Source organism: Hoplias malabaricus, chromosome 3 (assembly GCF_029633855.1).
Source record: "Hoplias malabaricus isolate fHopMal1 chromosome 3, fHopMal1.hap1, whole genome shotgun sequence".
In the NCBI taxonomy this organism is placed as follows: Eukaryota; Metazoa; Chordata; class Actinopteri; order Characiformes; family Erythrinidae; genus Hoplias; species Hoplias malabaricus.
The window spans coordinates 3,663,377-3,680,095 of NC_089802.1; the positions used below are offsets into that span (position 1 = coordinate 3,663,377).

At 47.1% G+C, this 16,719-nt stretch overlaps 2 protein-coding genes across 5 annotated transcripts in view; both read left to right on the plus strand.

Annotated features, from left to right (window-relative positions):
- The window catches only part of chrm3b (cholinergic receptor, muscarinic 3b), a 95,697-nt gene that overhangs the window by 44,138 nt on the left and 34,840 nt on the right, over positions 1-16,719 (plus strand). The gene's annotated exons all lie outside the window — the stretch shown is intronic.
- On the plus strand, positions 545-1,657 carry LOC136690876 (uncharacterized). Its single transcript, XM_066662932.1, has one exon. The coding sequence runs from the start codon at positions 545-547 to the stop codon at positions 1,655-1,657; it is 1,113 nt and encodes a 370-aa protein (XP_066519029.1).

The window sequence follows — 16,719 nt, forward strand, 5'->3', positions numbered from 1 at the left end:
CTCTCCTTTCTCATTCTCTCTCTTGCTCTTTTTCTCTCTCTCCTCTTTTGTTTTTTCACTCTTATTCTCTCACACCTCTCTTTCTTACGTGTTGTCTGCTTTTCCTCTATCCACATTCTTCTCCCTCTCTCTCTCCCTCTGTTTACCTCCCTATGATCCCTTTCTTTTCCTCCTTTTCATTTGATTTCACTTCTGTTTCTTCTCTGTTCCCTCTTCTATTTTTGTTTTGTTTTTTTTGTCCCTCTTCTTCCTTTCTTGTTCTCTCTCTCTCTCTCTCTCTCTCTCTCTATTGTTGTCCTGTTATAACCTCGGTTCAAAGAGTAATTCTGTCCATTTGAGCTGAAGAGAGTCTTTCTCCCAATTGAACTGTGACCTCGCAATTCCAGCTCTGATCAATAAACACTCATCCATGTTTTGTTTGGGGGATAGAGAGACCCATCACATCCCTCCGCCTCTCGCAACTCCTCCTCTACCGTCTTCTCCCCTCGGGTCTCTCTCCTCCTCTTGCGTCTCTGCCTCTTGCATCTCCCCCTCCTCCTCTCCTATGTTATCCTCTGCTGCCTTCTCCTCTCGTGTCTCCTCCTCTCCTATGTTCTCCTCTCCCGTCTATTCCTCTCGAGTCTCCTCCTCTCGCGTCTACTCCTCTCCTGTCTTCTTCTCTCGTGTCCCCCCCTCTTGTGTCTCCTCCTCTCCTATGTTCTCCTCTCCCGTCTACTCCTCTCCTGTCTTCTTCTCTCGCGTCCCCCCCTCTCACATTTCCTCCTCTATCTTCTTCTCTTCCGTCTATTCCTCTCCTGTCTTCTCCTCCTCTCCTATGTTCTCCTCTTCCGTCTATTCCTCTCCTGTCTTCTTCTCTCGTGTCCCCCCCTCTCGTGTCTCCTCCTCTCCTATGTTCTCCTCTTCCGTCTATTCCTCTCCTATCTTCTTCTCTCGCGTCTCCCCCTCTCGTGTCTCCTTCTCTCCTATGTTCTCCTCTCAAGTCTCCTCCTCTCGCGTCTACTCCTCTCCTGTCTTCTTCTCTCGTGTCCCCCCCTCTCACGTTTCCTCCTCTATCTTCTTCTCTCCCGTCTATTCCTCTCCTGTCTTCTCCTCCTCTCCTATGTTCTCCTCTTCCGTCTATTCCTCTCCTGTCTTCTTCTCTCGCGTCCCCCCCTCTCGCGTCTCCTCCTCTCCTATGTTCTCCTCTCCCGTCTATTCCTCTCCTGTCTTCTTCTCTCGCGTCTCCCCCTCTCACGTTTCCTCCTCTATCTTCTTCTCTCCCGTCTATTCCTCTCCTGTCTTCTCCTCCTCTCCTATGTTCTCCTCTTCCGTCTATTCCTCTCCTGTCTTCTTCTCTCGCGTCTCCCCCTCTCACGTTTCCTCCTCTATCTTCTTCTCTCCCGTCTATTCCTCTCCTGTCTTCTCCTCTCGCGTCTCCTCCTCTCCTATCTTCTTCTCTCCCATCTATTCCTCTCTTGTCTTCTCCTCCTCTCCTATGTTCTCCTCTTCCATCTTTTCCTCTCCTGTCTTCTCCTCTCGCGTCTCCTCCTCTCCTGTCTTCTCCTCTCCTGTCTATTCCTCTCCTGTCTTCTCCTCTCGCGTCTCGTCTTGTGTTTCCGCCATTCGCGTCTCCTCTCGCGTCTCCTCCTCTCGTGTCTTCTCCACTGCCTCAGCGTGAGGGTAAACTCCTGATGAATTCTTTTGTCCTGATTCAAAACAATCTTGTTTTGTTCCTTGGTTATTTTTTGTGCTGAAACCTTTGTTTACTGTTGTAGGGTTCATCACTAAAACCTTAAATAATTACTAACTAATTTTGTAATTATTACTTTCAGGATTTCAGTGGCATTATTTTCCTTCTGTGAATGTGGGATGAATGTAACCAGAAAATAAAGATAAAGGTTTACACCAAATGCTGTAAGGATTTGATTGCCTTCATCAATGAGAACATCAGTGGTGTCAGGTTTCATCCAAGACTTCAACTCTGCTGCCCCACAGGTCGATGTGTTATACCCCTCTGGGGGGGCAGGAACGTCCAGGAGTGCTACATAAAAACCATCATTTGAAGACCAGCGTTATGATCAAATGTTTTGCACTTTTCATCAACGAATAAAATGAGTCAATCATTCGAAAGAGTGATAAATGACTCGTTATCTTTGAATCTTATTTAATTACAAAGAAATTAAAACAGGAAAGTGCTCCGTCTGTTTGCTGTTGTCAGGGCGAGAGCGGGAGTCACTCGTATAAACTGCCAATGATTCAGAGAGTCGAATCAACTCAGAATAGGAGTCAACTCAGTCTCGGTTTGCAATACTTTCTGCGGTGACTTTGAATTTAAAATATTAATATTTATTAAATAAATAATATTAAATGATAATAAATATTTAATATTTAAAATGTATTTGAGGAAAAAGTGAACACATTCCTTCCATAATTTTTAGGGGTTTTTTTTTTGTGAAAGTTTGTGAAAGTTAAATAAATAATTTATAATTAATTATATTTATTAATTAATTAATAAATAATGCCTCTAAAATATGAAACCCTTGAAAACACTTAACAACAATGAAACTTTTCTTTTTTAATGTAATCAACTAAAACGAGGCCAAATCTAACAATAAATAAATGACCAAAGTGAGACTGAAACTAGTACACATTTTAGTCAAAAGATGAAAACTACAGCTAACTCAAAATCACCTGCCAAATTTAGCACCGCTTTTGAAACTCCTCCAGAATTCCCCCCTTTCCCTGTTTTCCGTTCTCTTCTCCGTGTCCGGCCTCAAGGTCAGGAATCTGTCTTTAGCTCTTTTCGTACTCTGTGGACATTCATTTATTCCATCAGGAGCCTGGCCTTCGTCCAGCTCTCATATTCACACCAGACTGTCCTGTGTGTGTGTGTGTGTGCGAGAGGATCTTTGGACCTTGAAAACAGCACATTGTTTCCAGCGCTGTACGGTGAGTGTTTGGATGATGATGAAGAGTGTGAATGGACCCTGTCTGGAAAAGACACATCAGCACTGTCCAAATTCATTCATTCATTCATTCATCTTCTGTAAATGCTTCAGTCTGATCCACACATCATCAGGGTTTTTCTGTTTCTGTCTCTCTCTCTCTCTCTATCTATCTTTTCTCTCATTCACTCTCTCTCTCTCTCTCTGTCTTTCCTCTCTCTCTCTTTTATCTCATTCTCTCTCTCTCTCTGTCTTTCCTCTCTCTCTCTCTCTCTCTCTCTCTCTCTCGCTCTCTCTCTATCTATCTTTTCTCTCATCCACTCTCTCATTCTCTCTCTCTCTGTCTTTTATCTCATTCTCTCTCTCACTCTGTCTTTTCTCTCTTTCTCTCTCTTTCTCTCTCTCTCTCTCTATCTATCTATCTTTTCTCTCATTCTCTCTCTTTCTCTCTCTCTCTCTCTCTATCTATCTTTTCTCTCATTCTCTCTCTCTTTCTCTCATTCTCTCACATTCTTGCTCTCTCTCTCACTCTATCTTTTCTCTCATTCTCTCTCACTCTCTCTCTCTCTCTCTCTCTCTCAGTTGCTAGAATGCTGGTCAGTCAAGTTTCCCTGCGTCACCAGAACATTTCTTCTCTTCTCTCCTCTCCTCCTCTTTTTCTCTTGGTGAAAGAAGAATAACTGAGTCCTGTTCAGAATAAAGAGTGATAAATAAAGCTGTGCTGCGAGCGAGTTGTGGTCAGCTTCTGAGCTTTGATCCTCTGCTCCGAGGGGAACGCTGAGAATGTAAATGTGGTGATGAAGGCTTTTATTTTGGCAGGTGTTTTATATTCAGGTTTTAAAGCAGGTTCTCCTGGGGAACCGGAACAAATCTGCACTCCCACCCACCCCCCGCCTCTGCACCCCCCACCCCTGCACCCCCCACCCCCACCCCCAGCAGAACCACGGCGCAGGATTACAAATGTATGTGTGATCAAATATTTATGGCTCAACCTGTCGCCCAGTATTACACTAACACAGGAGACGCAGTGTCCTCACTGATGGGGGGCACGAGAGAGAGACAGAGAGAGAGACAGAGACAGAGATAGAGAGCGAGAGAAAGAGACAGAGATAGAGAGCGAGAGAAAGAGACAGAGAAAGAGAGAGATAGAGAGAGAGAGAGAGACAGAGATAGAGAGACAGAGAAGAGAGAGAGAGAGAAAAGAGAGAGAGAAGAGATAGAGAGACAAAGATAGAGAGACAGGCGGACAGAGAGAGACAGAGAGAGAGAGAAGAGAGACAGATAGAGAAAGAGAGAGAGACAGACAGAGAAAGAGAGAGAGACAGAGATAGAGAGAGAGAGAGGACATTAAAAATACAGGACAGAACTGTTCTTGAATGAACATCATGACGTCAGGGCAGAGACTAATAAAATGACTATTGCACATCACTGAGAGAGAGAGAGAGAGAGAGAGAGATACAATAAGACACAAAAAGAAATGGAAAGGGGGATTATAATGGAGAAAGAGGAGGAGAAGCTAAATGAAAAGGAGGAAAATCAAAGCAAGGGCAGACGAGCAGAGAGAGGGAATGTGAGAGAAAAGAGGAGAAAAGGAAAAGGAGGAAAAATGAAAGACAGAGAGAGAGAGAGAGGAGAGTTAGAATACAGAACTATTCTTAAATGAATATCATGATGATGGGTTGCACATGGCCAAGAGTCTAATGAAATTCTCTCTCTCTCTCTCTCTCTCTCTCTCTCACTCACTTTACCTCTCTGTCTCTCTCTTTCTCTCTCTCTCTCTCTCACTCTTGATTCAAAACAACCATTAAAAACTACTTACTCTGTGCATAAAGATGATGTCAGAGGATAATGGACCCGTAACAACCATGAGACCCTGCTACACCCACCCCCCCTCCCCCCAACACTCCACCCCCTGTTCCATCCTTCCACTGCGAGAGGAACAGCTCCTCAACACTGTGGGTCTGAAAGGATGTGGATCTGAAGAGAAGAAGGAAAGGAAACAGACACAAAAGAAGCTCTGAAGGTGTGGACTGACCGCCCCTGAATTGATGACTCTGGCTTTAATTAGTATAGCCTGTATTAGTGATGTGATCAGTTCTTTACAGGCTATGCTAATCTATGCCAGAATCAGCAATGCAATGGATCTGCACCCGTTCTCCGGAGGGCCCTGGAGCACCGGCGGACTGTGTGTTCTGTCTTCTCAGCATCAGAGGCATTCAACACAGCTATATACTACACACTGCATACTAATTTCTACAAAGTACACACTACATACTGCAAACTACACACTACTGGGCCCAGTGTGTGTAGAGTGCAGTGTGTGACCACAGTGAACTTCTATAGATCCACAGATGATATACAACCCATAACATTAAAACCACCTCCTTGTTTCTACCCTCACTGTCTCCTCTCTCAGCTCCTGTCCCCTCTCTGTCCCTCTCTCAGCTCCACTGTCCCCTCACTGTCTCTTCTCTCAGCTCCACTGTCCCCTCTCTCAGCTCCACTGTCCCCTCTCTCAGCTCCACTGTCCCCTCACTGTCTCTTCTCTCAGCTCCACTGTCCCCTCTCTCAGCTCCACTGTCCCCTCACTGTCTCTTCTCTCAGCTCCACTGTCGCCTCTCTCAGCTCCACTGTCCCCTCACTGTCCCCTCTCTCAGCTCCACTGTCCCCTCTCTCAGTTCCACTGTCCCCTCACTGTCCTCTCTCTCAGCTCCACTGTCCCCTCACTGTCTCCTCTCTCAGCTCCTGTCCCCTCTCTGTCCCTCTCTCAGCTCCACTGTCCCCTCACTGTCTCTTCTCTCAGCTCCACTGTCCCCTCTCTCAGCTCCACTGTCCCCTCTCTCAGCTCCACTGTCCCCTCACTGTCTCTTCTCTCAGCTCCACTGTCCCCTCTCTCAGCTCCACTGTCCCCTCACTGTCTCTTCTCTCAGCTCCACTGTCGCCTCTCTCAGCTCCACTGTCCCCTCACTGTCCCCTCTCTCAGCTCCACTGTCCTCTCTCTCAGTTCCACTGTCCCCTCACTGTCCTCTCTCTCAGCTCCACTGTCCCCTCACTGTCTCCTCTCTCAGCTCCACTGTCCCCTCACTGTCCTCTCTCTCAGCTCCACTGTCCCCTCACTGTCCCCTCTCTCAGCTCCACTGTCCCCTCACTGTCCCTCTCTCAGCTCCACTGTCCCCTCACTGTCCCCTCTCTCAGCTCCACTGTCCCCTCACTGTATCCTCACTGTCTCCTCTCTCAGCTCCACTGTCCCCTCACTGTCCTCTCTCTCAGTTCCACTGTCCCCTCACTGTCCTCTCTCTCAGCTCCACTGTCCCCTCACTGTCTCCTCTCTCAGCTCCACTGTCCCCTCACTGTCCCCTCTCTCAGCTCCACTGTCCCCTCACTGTCCTCTCTCTCAGTTCCACTGTCTCCTCTCTCAGCTCCACTGTCCCCTCACTGTCCTCTCTCTCAGCTCCACTGTCCCCTCACTGTCTCTTCTCTCAGCTCCACTGTCTCCTCTCTCAGCTCCACTGTCCCCTCATTGTCCCCTCTCTCAGCTCCACTGTCCCCTCTCTCAGCTCCACTGTCCCCTCACTGTCCCTCTCTCAGCTCCACTGTCCCCTCACTGTCCCCTCTCTCAGCTCCACTGTCCCCTCACTGTCCCTCTCTCAGCTCCACTGTCCCCTCACTGTCCCCTCTCTCAGCTCCACTGTCCCCTCACTGTCCCTCTCTCAGCTCCACTGTCCCCTCACTGTCCTTCTCTCAGCTCGACTGTCCCCTCACTGTCCTTCTCTCAGCTCCACTGTCCCCTCACTGTCCCTCTCTCAGCTCCACTGCCACAGAAGAGTCCAGGGACTTTTAAGGACTGGCCCCTTGCTTGTCGTGGCCCCAGTTGTATTTTCTGAGCTTCTGAGCGAATCTCCAAAAAAGGTTAACACACACTCGTTGACTCCTGCCGTTCTCCTCCGCTCCCTCGCTCCTGTTCATCTGAGCCGCGGCCAGCGGTTAAAGCAAATAATCAGAACCACAGCAGCTCCAGGGTACGATTTCACAAGTGTGTGTGTTTGTGTGTGTGTGTATGTGTGTGTGTGTGTGTGTGTATGTGTTCGTTCCGGCAGGTGGTTCACTTGCTATGAAATCCCTAAGTACCCGGATGGTGATGTAATCTCTCTCGAAAGTCCACTTAGTCCTTTTACTGTCCGTGATAAAAGAGGTGACCATATTATAAACACACCATGCAGCCATAACATTAAAGACACTTTCTCCACTCACTCTCCACTCTCTCAGCTCCACTGTCCACTCCGGTCCGGTCCATCTGTTACTCTGCATACTTTATTACCCCCTTTCCCCCTGTTCTTCAGTGTCATGTGGTGGTGGATCATTCTCAGCGCTGCAGTGACACTGACGTGGTGGTGGTGTGTTAGTGTGTGTTGTGCTGGTGTAGAGTGGATCAGACACAGCAGTGCTGCTGGAGTTTTTAAACCCTGTGTCCACTCTCTGTCCACTCTGTGAGACACTCCTCCCTCGTTGGTCCACCTTGTAGATGTAGAGTCAGAAACAGTAGCTCATCTGTCGCTGCACAGTGTGTGTCGCTCGTCCTCACTGACGCTGTCGGCTGGATGTTTTTGGTCGGTGGACTGTTCTCGGTCCAGACACTGAGGGGTTTAAAAAACTCCAGCAGCACTGCTGTGTCTGATCCACTCTACACCAGCACAACACACACTAACACACCACCACCACGTCAGTGTCACTGCAGCGCTGAGAATGATCCACCACCACATCAGTGTCTCCGCAAGTAATACCCAGTCTTTTGTGGTCCAATGTGATTGTGTATACAGATTTAGGTATTCACAGCACGAGTGATACGGGGTTCATACACACACACACACATACACACACACACACACACACACACACACACACACACATATGGTCCAACAGATGTACAGGATTTACTTCTAATGAGAGGAGGATAAAGAGTGATTTTTCACAGCTTTATTCTCAAACAGAAAACGTCAGTTTCAGACATAAATAAGAAATCAGATAAATAAGAAAACAGCGGAGGACTCTCTTCATGAAGAGTCTGATTAATGAGTAAATTGAATAATTTACAGCGAGATAAAACTAAACCTAATAAATGCCACCGAATAAAAGGAGAGCTTGGTTTAAAAGAATAGTTCTGGAAAGTCATTGCACCTGTTTATCCACTGATAACCTTTGCTCCTTTAGAGCTGGAAAAAAGAGGCTAATGTCGCTAACAAACACTGGAAGTAAGTAGTCACCCAAATAATAAAATAAATAAAACCTTCTCACAACTTGTTCAAACTGCATAAAGTTAAACTCTGTCTGAGTTTACAACCCGTTCTCACTCCTACTCCTGATATAGTCACATACACAGTTCATGACATAGTCGCTTATTTTTGACATTTTATGCGACAATATCACGATCATAAGTGAATGGGTAATTACCATAGAAACCGTCATATCCGTGCGCCATGCTATGTGACAGTAACACGACAACTCCTCCTCTTTAAGGCGTCATTACCATCCATTAATACCACTGTCTTATTTTTATTTACGGAAAATATAACATTACTAATTCATTATTTGGTGACATGGTGGCGCAGCAGGTAGTGTCGCAGTCACACAGCTCCAGGGGCCTGGAGGTTGTGGGTTTGATTCCCGCTCCGGGTGACTGTCTGTGAGGAGTGTGGTGTGTTCTCCCTGTGTTTGCGTGGGTTTCCTCCGGGTGACTGTCTTTGAGGCGTTGGTGTGTTTTCTCTGTGTCTGCGTGGGTTTCCTCCGGGTGACTGTCTGTGAGGAGTGTGGTGTGTTCTCCCTGTGTCTGCGTGGGTTTCCTCCGGGTGACTGTCTGTGAGGAGTGTGGTGTGTTCTCTCTGTGTCTGCGTGGGTTTCCTCCGGGTGACTGTCTGTGAGGAGTGTGGTGTGTTCTCCCTGTGTCTGCGAGGGTTTCCTCTGGGTGCTCCGGTTTCCTCCCACAGTCCAAAAACACACGTTGGTAGGTGGATTGGCGACTCAAGTGTCCGTAGCTGTGTGTGTGACTGAATGTGTGAGTGTGTGTTGCCCTGTGAAGGACTGGCGCCCCCTCCAGGGTGTATTCCTGCCTTGCGCTCAATGATTCTCGGTAGGCTCTGGACCCACTGCGACCCTGAACTGGATAAGGGTTACAGATAATGAATGAATGAATAATTCCTTATTTGATAAAATATCGAAGCAAATAACGGCTAGAGAAATGTCCTCCATCCATCCATTATCTGTAACCGCTTATCCAATTTAGGGTCGCGGGGGGGAGGAAACCGGAGCACAGGGAGAACACACCACACTACTCACAGACAGTCACCCGGAGCTGGAATCGAACCCACAACCTCCAGGCCCCTGGAGCTGTGTGACTGAGAAATGTCCTTTTCAGTATTAACCTTTTGAAAATGAGTCAAAATAACGTTAATTGAAAGAAATGTTCTCGTTAGAGAAATATTCTAATAAAATACTTTATGCCTTTGTTGGAATAAGAACCTATGTTGTGTAATTTGCATTATGCCTTTTTCTATGTTGTGAGTGATGACGGCTGAAATGAGTAGTTTTCGTGTTACTGTCGCATAGTGTTTTTATGGTAGTTACCCATTCACTTATGATTGTGATATTGTCGCATAAAACGTCGAAAATATGCGACACGAGTAAGTGTGAGACCAGGGAGGAATTTATGGTGTCACTAACTCCGCCCACTTCACATTACCAACGTTTGCTCCGCCTCCTGTCGCTGGAAATCACCAGCTCTCATTGAAACTGGGGAATGAGATTAGTGCACACTGCAGTGTTCTGGTGGAGATACACACACACACACACACACACACACACACACACACCTCTGATGTTCTTTAAGCAATGAAGCAGAAAATTGTGACATAAATTAAGATCAGCATTTAGTGCGCAGCATTTTGTTCTGTTGCCGTGGCGATCGTTAGCGTTAGCTGCCTTTGCTGAGTCGTTATTAAACCACTGAACTGGATAAATAATGAGTCAGCACAAATCCCCACTTCAGGGTTCATCTGACGATTCGATTGCCTCATTAACACACACACACACACACACACACACACACACACACACACACACTATATGCTTTAAAAAAACAAATATAATACAGGGCAAATTTCTGGAGGTCATTAAGGAATGAGTTTGTAATGAGGAAAGTTGAGCCTCTTGCAACTCTGAATTTCATTGGTCTAGAGCCTTGGGGGTGGAGTCAAATCAGGTTCCCACTATAGCTAAAGGCTAAAGGGTTGCACTGACGCAAGCAGAGTCCAACTGGGGCCTCTGTAATTGCCCTATGCAGTTGTGAGTGTCTATAGTTGTAAGTGGATGTCCCTGTTACGGACTGCAGTTACACCACTGCAACTCTAGGGGCTGAGTCACATGTTTGTCCGACGTTGGACCCATCACAGTCTTATGATCTGCATCCATGAAACACATTTGCATCAACGTGGGACCTACACGTTAGACCTGTCTCAAATCCTACTGAGCTCCCTAAGTAGGTAGTGACTCCGCAGGCTGCTGTTTAAGCATTGTAACTGATGTCTGTTCTCATGAGGCAGATTATTAAGAAGCTGTAGTTAGAGAGCGAAGGCGTCATGACTCGTTTCTGCCCACTGCACGCAACCGGTGTTTACTTCCCTCAGCAGCAAGCATCACCTCAGCGTTTCTGCGTTTTTTAAATCTTGATTTTAATTATTTTTGCTCTGGGAGAAGAGCAAACTAGACAGGAATTGTCCTTGACGTGCATCATGGGATTGCCTTTGAGGCTAGGGAAGGGTGAGATGATGCCTTAAAATTCAGCCAGATTAAGGTATCTCAGTAGGCAGCGTATTTAAGGTGTCTAAGCATTGGGACAGCCCATGTGTCAGGAGCGTGTACACTATGAAGTAACATGCTCTCTGTGTCGACAGCTCACTAGGATCTGGGACAGACCCTATGCATCTGGCATAGGTTTGACACAGAAGGATAAATTGGCTTCAGTAAACACCAGAGGAACTCCATCACTCCAGAGAACACAGTTCCACTGTTCCACACACCAGAGGAACTCCATCACTCCAGAGAACACAGTTCCACTGTTCCACACACCAGAGGAACTCCATCACTCCAGAGAACACAGTTCCACTGTTCCACACACCAGAGGAACCCCATCACTCCAGAGAACACAGTTCCACTGTTCCACACACCAGAGGAACTCCATCACTCCAGAGAACACATTTCCACTGTTCCACACACCAGAGGAACTCCATCACTCCAGAGAACACAGTTCCACTGTTCCACACACCAGAGGAACCCCATCACTCCAGAGAACACAGTTCCACTGTTCCACACACCAGAGGAACCCCATCACTCCAGAGAGCACAGTTTCACTGTTCCACACACCAGAGGAACCCCATCGCTCCAGAGAACACAGTTCCACTGTTCCACACACCAGAGGAACTCCATCACTCCAGAGAACACATTTCCACTGTTCCACACACCAGAGGAACTCCATCACTCCAGAGAACACAGTTCCACTGTTCCACACACCAGAGGAACCCCATCACTCCAGAGAACACAGTTCCACTGTTCCACACACCAGAGGAACCCCATCACTCCAGAGAACACAGTTCCACTGTTCCACACACCAGAGGAACTCCATCACTCCAGAGAACACAGTTCCACTGTTCCACACACCAGAGGAACCCCATCACTCCAGAAAACACAGTTCCACTGTTCCACACACCAGAGGAACCCCATCACTCCAGAAAACACAGTTCCACTGTTCCACACACCAGAGGAACTCCATCACTCCAGAGAACACAGTTCCACTGTTCCACACATCAGAGGAACCCCATCACTCCAGAGAACACAGTTCCACTGTTCCACACACCAGAGGAACTCCATCACTCCAGAGAACACAGTTCCACTGTTCCACACACCAGAGGAACTCCATCACTCCAGAGAACATAGTTCAGAGTTTCATTCACTGCACTTTTGCAAATTAACTTCAGATGACATAGGCTCCGTGATCAGGGACGACACTGAAACGAGGGAGAGGGAGGGATCTGAGCGGGTCATTTATATCAAAAACACACTTTATATCAGAAAGCTTGATGTAATCTTTATGTGTGGCGCGTCTGTGTGGTTCTTAAAGTCTTGAGAGGAACGTAATCACAGTGTGGTCTCTGTCTTTTGCTCAGTGCTGTATATTTCTACTATGTTCCACACATGCTCTAAAATAAGAAGCTCGGGCGCCGGTGTAAAAACAGAGTGGTAAAGTGCGGAGAGGAAAGGAGAGGAAGGAGATTCACTGGGAGTCTCTTAAAAGCCTGTGGTTGCGAGGCCAGTCCGGGCTCTGGGGGGCGCTGTGTTGCGTGCGCAGTGTGTATAAACCAGCTGAAATCTCATTGTTTATTCGGAAAACCCTTTTCCGTCACTCTTGTGCTTTAGTGGAAGTCAAACTTGTAAAGTCTGAGCGTAACACTATTTTTGCAATATTTTGTTTTCGCTGATTTTGGGGCTTTTCTATTCAGTATTTTTATGCACATTTTCACAATTTGCAACAATTTGGATGATGGAATCCCACTACAGTGTTTCTGACTTTTCTAACCTGGGTCTGTGGTTTGTCCGTTGTATTTTATGAATCTTTGTTTTCTTGGTAATTTTCCGGCTCATGTCTTTTTCTGTTCTAAGTATTGTTCATGCTTACAATCTTCTGTGTTTTGTGTTGTTGGGTGTCTGCAGTTGTTTGATGTTTGCCTTGTTCTTGATGTTCTCTCTTTATTGTTTTCCTTTCTTCTTGCTTTTCCTTTGTCTCGGTGTTCCTCAGGTTTTCTGTCTTTGTTCAGTGTTTTTTTCTTGTCTTTGTTTTAGGCTCCGTCTGCTCCATTGTCTTAGTCACCGTCTCTGTTCCAGTGTTTATTTGTTGGTTAGTCTTTGTCTCAGTCCTGAGTTCATTTCCTGGTTTGTCTCAGAAGCCATTAAGTTTAGGTTCTAGTTTGTTCAGTGATGTGTTCTTGAGTCTGCTTTTTTATGCCCAGTTTATACTTCTGATTTCCTCAGACATGGCGTGGATGTCAGGGAAGAAAACAGAAAATAGTACGAAAGGAAAGAAAAAACCCGCAATGAAAAACGGGACCACACTGGAAAAATGTGCTGCCTTGTACTTGTTATTTTTCTGGCACCTCATGTAAGCACAGCTCCGTAGAAATAACACCCTGCTCCCTACAGAGTGCATTTTAAAGATTTATAAAAGTAATTCTACTACACCACTTCAGTGTGTAGTACACAGTGTAGAGGAAGATGTTTGAGACTCCTAGTGGTGTGGAGGTGTAACTGCAGAGAGACACAGACACCAACGCAGAAGTGTAAACGCTCACAATGGCACAGGGCTCTGCGTCGAGTCAGCGCTGAAGTCGGAGTATCCTCTGTGCTGTTTCTGTGTGTGCTACCTGTGTTACCTTGTTTAACAGAGCTTCTTGAGTTTATTTCCGCCTCCATGTGTCTTCCTACGTAGCAGATGTACGGGAGTATTCCGAGGTCCTGATCATTGTTTGGTCGTGTTCTCAACTTCGTAATGCCCTTGTTTCATCAGTTCCCATCCCCCCTCTCCGTCTGCTGGTGGTCTAGCGTCCGGTCATTCTGAGGGGCTTTGCTTGTGTCCGTTCCCCTCACTTAGCGCCTGTATTTTCAGAGACTGGCACGGAGGACCAGGCCAGGACCTCTGTCAGCGCTAAACTCCAGGCTCTAAATGAATAAGACGTGATCAAGCGGAAAGTAAATCAATGTGGAGAGCTGAGATTGAAGCTGAGCTTCCTGTGCTTGAGCAACGGAGCCTGGTGTAATCCTCTTACACACAGCGAGCCCGAGCTGCTTCCAGCCTCTGTCATTGACTCGAATATGGAATGCCCTCTTTTTTAAAGAATAGGTTAAATATGACCTCGTAATTATGCATGACTTTACTCATGAAAAAGGGGTTTCTCTAGGATAATTCATTTTTACAGCGCTGTACTGAAATCAGTAGGGAGGGAGAGGGAAGTGGGGCGGCTTCCTACCCTCCCTCTAACGTTACATAGTGCAGTTTCTGCAATGCTGATCCAGGAGTAGCAAAAACAGAAGCAGCGATATTGTCCATTTTACGAGTAAAGCATCACATCAATTTTAAAGCTGTATTTTTAAGGTAAATATATTACGTAGTGTTCCTTTAAAAGGCAAAAAATGAGTCGATGGAACAGGCACAAAGTCGTAAACAGTAGGCAGATATATAGTAAACGATCTGAAAGGGCTACATCTAAAGAGACAGTTCAAACCATGAAAAGGGAATAAACAGCTCAGTTTACACAGGAATGTTCCAGGGCAATACTTCACAACAAGACAGAGAACAAACGCTGAAACATATCAGTACTCTGGAGAGACAGACCTGTTCTGAACACACATACTGGGTGAGTAATGCTGCGTTCAGAGCTCATGGGAAGGTTGTATAAAGTGGGTGGTGGTATACGACTTATCCAGTTCAGGGTCGCGGTGGGAGTCTACCTGGAATCATTGGGCGCAAGGCAGGAATACACCCTGGAGGGGGCACCAGTCCTTCACAGGGCAACACAGACACACACATTCACTCACACACTCACACCTACGGACACTTTTGAGTCACCAATCCACCTACCAACGTGTGTTTTTGGACTGTGGGAGGAAACCGGAGCACCCGGAGGAAACCCACGTGGACACAGGGAGAACACACCAACTCCTCACAGACAGTCACCCGGAGGAAACCCACACAGACACAGGGAGAACACACCAACTCCTCAGAGACCGTCACCCGGAGGAAACCCACGCGGACACAGGGAGAACACACCACACTCCTCACAGACAGTCACCCGGAGGAAACCCACGCGGACACAGGGAGAACACACCACACTCATTACAGAGAGTCACCCAGAGGAAACCCACGCAGACACGGGGAGAAGACACCACACTCCTCACAGAGAGTCACCCGGAGGAAACCCACACAGACACAGGGAGAACACACCAACTCCTCACAGAGAGTCACCCGGAGGAAACCCACACAGACACAGGGAGAACACACCACACTCCTCACAGAGAGTCACCCGGAGGAAACCCACACAGACACAGGGAGAACACACCAACTCCTCACAGAGAGTCACCCGGAGGAAATCCACACAGACACGGGGAGAACACACCAACTCCTCAGAGACCGTCACCCGGAGGAAACCCACACAGACACAGGGAGAACACACCAACTCCTCACAGAGAGTCACCCGGAGGAAACCCACACAGACACAGGGAGAACACACCAACTTCTCACAGAGAGTCACCCGGAGGAAATCCACACAGACACGGGGAGAACACACCAACTCCTCAGAGAACGTCACCCGGAGGAAACCCACACGGGCACAGGGAGAACACACCACACTCCTCACAGACAGCCACCCGGAGGAAACTCACACAGACATGGGGGAGCGAGGAATCGAACCCACAACCTCCAGGCCCCTGGAGCTGTGTGACTGCGACACTACCTGCTGCGCCACCGTGCCACCCCGGACTGATGATGAATTTGTAATTTTACTGTAAACACTGCCACGAAACACAAACTGAATCCCCCCCAATCTCCAGAACAACACAGGAGTTCAGCAGTGTTTCTGAGGGTCACTGGGGGAGTTTTGAGTGTTGTTATTCTTTAAGCTGTTCTTCCTGCTCATTTGTCTGGGCTGTAACCATGACAATGGTGCTGAGATTGGATGGTGTGATTTTAACCATAAAATGCAGAAATTATGCTGCGTTCGATTGATGTTGGAAACTGGGAAATACCATTTTTCCGACTCCTAAATTGGAAAGTCATATTTACCGCTGGTAAACTCGGGATTGTAGATGATACACGAGTTTACGAAATGTGACGTATATCGTGACCTTTTACCTCTTCCCCAGGAGAAAATGGCAAATATGCATTTGGATAGTTTTATTATGAAAGTTTTCTGTAAATAAAAGCCAAATATTATGATCAGGTTTGTTTTTGGGGACGTGGTGTACAGTGGGGGACCTGAACGTACTAATCACCCGGTACACAACCTTCTGAAGAGCACCTGAACGCAGCATTAGAACAGGTTCTAAAGGTGGCCACACACTAGACAGAGCGGTAGACGTGCCTCCACCTGAACTTTGACGCTTGGTGGAGCGTCGTTAACTGCATTCAGGAGCCATTGTAGTCCGTCAGAGCCACACATTTGAGGAATGCAGGTTTGGGCTCATGTGCAGCTGCTCCTGAGTGTCTCATTATATTAGCAATGCTTTGTTATTCATGTTTTGGCAGAAATCTAATCGAATCTAATCTAGACCCCTGGCCCATTCTCCAGTGAGGTTTTAACCTGAGATCTGTGTTCTTCCCTTGTTCCAGTTGTTCATCACACTCTGATTCCTCACTGGGGAGATGGAGTTTATTAGATTTGGAGAAATGTGATCCAGCAGGTGGTTCACTGTGCGGTGGAGAGCACTGGAGGACCATCAACGGATATTATCCACTCTACAGGTTCCTCAGAGGAGAAATCAATCACTCTCTCCGCTGATTCTTACTTCTGTTATTAAAAAGCCATTATACTGACACCTAGTGGCCTGGGAGTTCCTCTGGTGTGTGGAACAGTGGAACTGTGTTCTCTGGAGTGATGGGGTTCCTCTGGTGTGTGGAACAGTGGAACTGTGTTCTCTGGAGTGATGGAGTTCCTCTGGTGTGTGGAACAGTGGAACTGTGTTCTCTGGAGTGATGGAGTTC

Excerpts from the sequence above, each read along its gene's own strand:
- LOC136690876 (XM_066662932.1), top strand. The coding sequence starts at position 545 with ATGTTATCCTCTGCTGCCTTCTCCTCTCGTGTCTCCTCCTCTCCTATG.